The sequence below is a fragment of the Amblyomma americanum genome, chromosome 7, assembly GCF_052857255.1.
Source record: "Amblyomma americanum isolate KBUSLIRL-KWMA chromosome 7, ASM5285725v1, whole genome shotgun sequence".
In the NCBI taxonomy this organism is placed as follows: domain Eukaryota; kingdom Metazoa; phylum Arthropoda; class Arachnida; order Ixodida; family Ixodidae; genus Amblyomma; species Amblyomma americanum.
Genome location: NC_135503.1, coordinates 127,194,492 through 127,200,448, shown reverse-complemented (window position 1 = coordinate 127,200,448; position 5,957 = coordinate 127,194,492). Strand labels below are relative to the sequence as shown.

General features: G+C 47.5%; 1 protein-coding gene across 6 annotated transcripts in view; it reads left to right on the top strand.

The window, feature by feature from the left end:
- The first annotated feature begins 212 nt into the window (after positions 1 to 212).
- Tmem43 (Transmembrane protein 43) overlaps positions 213 to 5,957 on the top strand; it is a 68,503-nt gene continuing 62,758 nt past the window's right edge. For 2 of the 6 annotated variants that reach the window (XM_077632950.1, XM_077632952.1), the window contains exon 1: positions 213 to 812. Coding sequence is in view for 3 of the 6 variants with exons in the window: in XM_077632948.1 (XP_077489074.1) it covers positions 714 to 812 (99 nt within the window). In the remaining 3 variants the exon portion in view is untranslated. The remainder of the gene's footprint in view (positions 813 to 5,957) is intronic. The other 4 variants (XM_077632947.1, XM_077632948.1, XM_077632949.1 and 1 more) reach the window with 4 other exon arrangements.

Below are 5,957 nucleotides of genomic sequence, written 5' to 3'. Positions count from 1 at the left end.
TCCCGAGGAACTTTGAGTGCACTGCCTGGCCATCAGATGTCACCACCAATCAATTGTCTTTTAATCATTGTCATCATCATTGATAAAGGTTTTCCGCGCTGAATAAAAACAACAAAACTGTAGCTTCGGTTAAATTAATCAGTACTTTATAATAAAATTTTAATGTTTTGTTGTTTTATAGAGGCACTGTTCAAATATTTGTGTGGCAATGTACAGTTGTGCGAACACAGCCATCTGCGAGTCTGCGTCTGCCAATGGCACACTCTAGCAACTCTAGTTCCAGCTCTCTATCTCTCTTTCTTTCTCTTTCTTTCTGGCGTCATCAACCTCATTTTGGTTTCGGAGCCAGGCAAGCGAGAGCCGGAGAACTTCTTTTTTCTGTTCCCACGCGCCTGGTGCGTGACGCGTGTTGTTACCGTGCGTGAGGAAGACTGAGATGAGAAAAATTATGCCTTGAGTGACGCACTGCAGTCCAGGTAAAACCCATCCGCGAAACATTCCGCTGCTGGACTTTGCTCCTGACAGTTCGCGACGCGGTGCGAAAGTGGCAGCAGCGCGGTTTCCATGCTCTGCAACCAGCAGCACTTTTCAGGCGTCGTGGAGTAAGCCTAAGCAAAGTGACAGAGGTGCGGTCGAGCGCGTCGGACTTGGGCGTGGCGTCGTCAGCCGTGGCACTGTCCCCAAAGGGCAGTGCACATGTGTCGGCCAACGTGATGGCGAATCCCGCGTGCGACGACATCAGCGGCGGGCTAGAGCGCACGCCGGTTTCGTTTCTCAATGACGTGGACGCCGAGGACCTTCCTTACTTCGAGGTGAGTGCCCTTGAAAATGGGATCACGTTTACCAGTTTCCCGGCCTTGACATTCGCGGGCGGGCGGGTGAGCGAGGTGCCCGCACTGGGATAGCGAAAGTTTCCCAAACTTGGGGAAGGCACGCGTTTACCGTGCAGACTGGCGAACTACGCGCGGCCAGGCCGATCGGGGAGACGCGACAGGCTGAGATGCACGATCCGTGCGACCTGTTTAAAGCGACGAGCAGCCTCATTTCATTCTCGGAGATCGAAATTATATTCGGGGGGACGGACGGCTACGTGATATCGTGTGGGAACGGTTTCAAGGCCAGACGAACTGCCTCGATCGTGACAGTTCTGAAGAGACCTTGATTGCCTACGCGTAGTCGATCGTTGCGCCTGAAAGGACGACTATATTCTAGTTGCTTCCTTTCTTCTTTTTCCACATATCGTGCTCTGTACAAGTATGCCCTAGCAGTCGAACATGTGCGCACTGTACAGCGGGAACTTTGAACTGGTTTTGTCCCGACAGAACTGGCGCGTTGGACGTTACTGAATGTAGAATGTGAGCTGGCTATGAACTGACCTATGAATAACCCTTTTGTTCTGCGCCCTAGTACACCACCACGAATGTGCCGGGCCCCGGATCGGATGAGCAGGCGTTTAGCGAAGTGTTTACCGGCTGCAGCTGCTTGGCGGCTTGCGGCGCGCAATGCCCGTGCCTGGTGCGTTGCCGACAGCCGCTGTCGCGTAGCCCTTCGACCCGCAGTGTGTCCACCGTCGAATGCTCGCCAGTGTGCCCTTGCGACGCCGCCTGCCCCAATCGAAACGTTCAGTGCGGGTTGTGTTGCCGGCTGCAAGTGTTCAAGACTCGCGGAAAAGGGTTCGGAGTGCGGACCGTGGCCCATGTCCCCCAGGGCGGTTACGTCTGCTCGTACGCCGGAGAAGTCATCAGCCTCAACGTAGCGCGCCAGAGAGTGGAAGAGCTGGGCCCTGCTGATTCCAACTACGTGATGGTGCTGCGTGAAGGTGGTGCTGTGACGCTTGTTGTGGACCCCAGCCGGATTGGTGGCGTTGGGCGATTCCTCAATCACTCCTGCGACCCCAACCTGGTCGTGATACCTGTCAGGACAGAGTGCGTTGTGCCCGAACTGGCGTTATTTGCGAGAAGAGACATTTGTGCTGGTGAAGAGCTGACGTATGACTATTCTGACGGTTTCGGTTCCTCCTCAACAGGGGGCAGGAAGAGATGCTTCTGTGGCTCCAAGCAATGCTACGGCTGGCTGCCCTTCGATCAGGAAGTGTTGGGCATCTGATAACGCCCTATGCATTTGTCCTTCAGGTGGTTCTCACCACACAACCTGTCTCCGCTGAGAATTTCACTATAGAAGACTTGCTGGCTACGTCATTCATTTCTTTTTGTTCCCCTCCTTGCGTTCTTATTTTTTTACAGTTCCTTTTTTTCTTGTTATGCCCTTAATTTTGAGCCCTGTCCTATAGTCAGATATAAGTCGAGACTGCAGTGGCAAATGTCCCTCAAATGATGCCCTGCAGCCAATGCCATCGACAGCTTAATTGTTCCCATGACGCCGTGCTTATGCACTGCATAACAGGCTAGGTAGGGTAGAAAAGGAGCCGGTCCTTTGCCCCTGTGCCGTGGGGAGTGGGCTGTTCGTTTTTTGGGCCAAAGGTGCGCAGGGGTGAAGGGGGCAGCTGGAGAGAGTGTGCAGGGTCACTAGTGTTGAGGAGCTCATTCCAGACAGTATGCTGATGGCAGTGGTACAAAGGAATGTCTCCTTTTAACTCAACAGCATTCAAGCTGACGTTTTGAGGAAAAACTGAGTGTGTTGTCACACTAATTCAGGATTGGTCGGTAGAGGTCATGACGTCACACCACAGTCAATCAATGAGAGCGAGGTATCGTGTCGGACACGGACAGTCGAGTGGCTGGCGAGGTGCCAGCTGTGGAGCAGTCAGAGTGTGTGGGAAGCTTCCGCTGCTCCGTGCTTGGCACACCTAGTCGTGTGACAGGGCGCATAACGTGGTTGTGGGGGTGGAGGAGCGCTTCTCAAAAAGAAAGAAGCTCCAAGATAGATGCGTGTGTTCCGTAATGGTGCTTGTAGAGTTGTGAAGGAGGGCAAGTGACTTGTAATGCTATGACATTTGGCTTCCTAAAGGTTGGTTAGGAGGTTGAAATTTTTCTTCGCTGCCTAGCCTCTACTGCATTGCAACTATGACATAACGGGAACTGGTCAACGGCATTGGCTGGAGGGTGTCCTTTGAAGGGCATTGGCCGCTGCATTCTTGATTTGTGTCACCCTATAGTTGCACTGGTAATGTGTCAACTTGGCAGCACGAAGTTCTGCTTTGACCAGTTGCAGCTTTGTGTGAGCATGTTCTATCAAAGCTGATGCCTATAGGTGGCAAAAAAAGCGTACTTTTATGCTTGTTCCTGACCACATTGATATCATCAGCATGCAGACTGCCATGAAACTAACTGTGCTCTTTTATTTGCTCAACACGAGTGTGATGCGATGAACTATGTGTAGCAGTAATTGAAGTGCTTTCAGTGATACTCAAATAGTGGCAATGGTTCTCGTGTATATAACCATCATTGCTGGTGCCTGTTGATACATGCAAGCTGTTGATGTTCTGTATCCTATTCTGAGATGTGTAGCTCTATTATAAATATAGAAGTGCTGGTCCTGTAATGTTTCATTTTCCTACATTTCATGAGGTGTCTTGAAAGTTGAAGGTTAGTCTTGGTAATGAAGGTGCAAATGCTCTTGAAATGTCAGGTATAGAGTGGCTTGTTTGCTTGGTTCTTCTGGCCTGGAAATTTTGATAGCCTTGATATTAATTCGTAGCCATTTTTCTGTGCAAGTAAATTGGTTGCACATTATCAGTATGAAGAACCACAACAGCACAGGATGACAGTAGGAAATAGAGTAATGCGGTAAAGACAACAAAGTCTGTATGAAGTTTTTGAACACTGTCATTGCTTTTACACATCAAGCACATGTGTGCTCTGGAAATCAGAATGAACCAAGTGTGGAAGTGTGTAAAAAATAAGGTGAAAAACTGAAGTGAAATTGTCTGCAAAAGAAATATGATTGGAAACCCACACATTTGGAAGGGATTACTGAAATGAGTAAATTAAGTGACATATTGTTAGGAAAAACATTTTTCAAATATGGCCACAGGAGGCACACTGATGAGCGTAGTGTGGCATCTGCCTTGACAGTTGCTCCTTGCAACTTCTTAGAGTGCTTTCTATGTCACTGAATTTTCGGGCAACAAGTGCATACTGACAATCAGCTGCAGATACACCCCACCAGCAACTTTTCTCTCATAAACAGTCGTTAACAACTAAGCGGAGTCATGTTAATAACTATTTTCAAACTAGGTGCATATTTTAGGGTGCTTCTGATGGGAGTACCTTTCTTTGAATTCTCCTGTCCCACCAAAGTGCATAGTTTTTAAAATTTTAATTGCAACAAAAAGATAACACCATTGTAAATTTTAAATTACTCTTACATTTATGTTTTGCTGACGTTTAAACAGTTTTTATAGACCTTTTCACTAATCTCGGGAAAACCGGTTTTCTGGGCTGTGGGGAGAGTGTGGGGGGAGCTTAATCCTTAACTCTTTTCAGTGCCCAAAGTGGCAGTGCCCATGGATCTCGCTTTGAAAAGCACTGTTAGAGGTGTGCGAAATTCGAAATTTTGAATACATATCGAATATGCTTGTTATTCGGCTAATTTTCGATTCAAGAAATTGATTCAAGTTAGTAGCGGTTCTTTAAAACAAAAATACAAGAAGAAAAAGATGTTGCTGGCTGCAGCAATTAAAAGGGAAACTCTTTCATCTTTTCTTTCTGCTCATTTTTTTTCTGGAACTTCATGGTACATTCTCTGCAGTTTTCTGGTCCTTTGTGCCAAATTTTGCAGTGGGGCAATGTTTTGTTGCAGCGAAAATTATAAAATTTCCTGTTTCGTGGCCTTAATTGGGGAGATTTCTATGGGCAGAACCATTGTTCATAAACGTGGGCAAGACTGGATGCATTGCCATCGATATTCGCTCTGCATTTGCGGAAGGACAAAATTTGAAGATTGCTTTTGGCCATTTCAGACAGATACTGAAGCTGTCACTTACAGTCGCCAGTTTAGCCAACCAAGGCGTGCACGATAGGTCATGGTTTTGTGACATCGCTTTGTGTCAAACACCAGTTTGGTCTCTGATGACATCGTTGTGTGGTCGAAACCCAGTTTCCGTTTTTTGCTTTTGCTGTTTTAATGTGCTTCTTACTTGGTATTTTGAAAAGCGTATTTTTTTATACCGGAGAGGAATGTGATGTATTACCACTCAAAATGTTCTAAAAAAAAAATCCACGGAGTTGCGCTTGCTGCGGCCAGTGGAGGGGCATGGAGAGGATAGTGATAAGTACAGAGGGCAGTGATAGTGAGAAAGGACAGGGGAGAGCTGCGTACACTATTTACAATTTAGCGCCGCTTGCATGAGAGCCCGGGCACTGTCTGAAGTTTAACCGCGCGCTTGCTACCACTGCCCATATTAAACATAAAAATACACTGATTCGCGCATGCGGCACACTGCACAAGTGTGACATTCGAGAATTTTCGAATAATTGTCAACAAAAACCGCGCAGACTTTCATAAACCAGACCATGGCAAAACCGCAGTATTTGCAGGGCAAATTATCTGAAAATCCAAGTTTTAAGTGTCAAGAAAGCAGTGCAAGGGCGTCCTTATCGATTTCTTCTCCATCGTTTATTGCGTGGACCGGTCACATTTGGTCACATTCGGACCCCTTGAGAAATTCCGCAATTGACAACAAGATGGCCGGCCACCCGCTTCGAACAATCAAAACGCGGAAGTGCATATTTTATACATCCTGCCATATGTGTTACATATCTAGTGATACCTCATGCTCACACCCATGGCACCTGCCCTGTCGCCTTCGTAACTCTTCTAGCGTGAGCTCCACCACCTTGTTTTCGTCAACACTGATACGCGGGAAAGCCCACTTGTAGAATTTCACATGGGGCTCCCGAAGGGGGGGCCGAGTAGAGGTGTCACTGACAAGGCAAGCGACTGAGTAAAATTGCTGCCCATTGCATGGTGCATTGCAACTTGTGTACTACTGATAC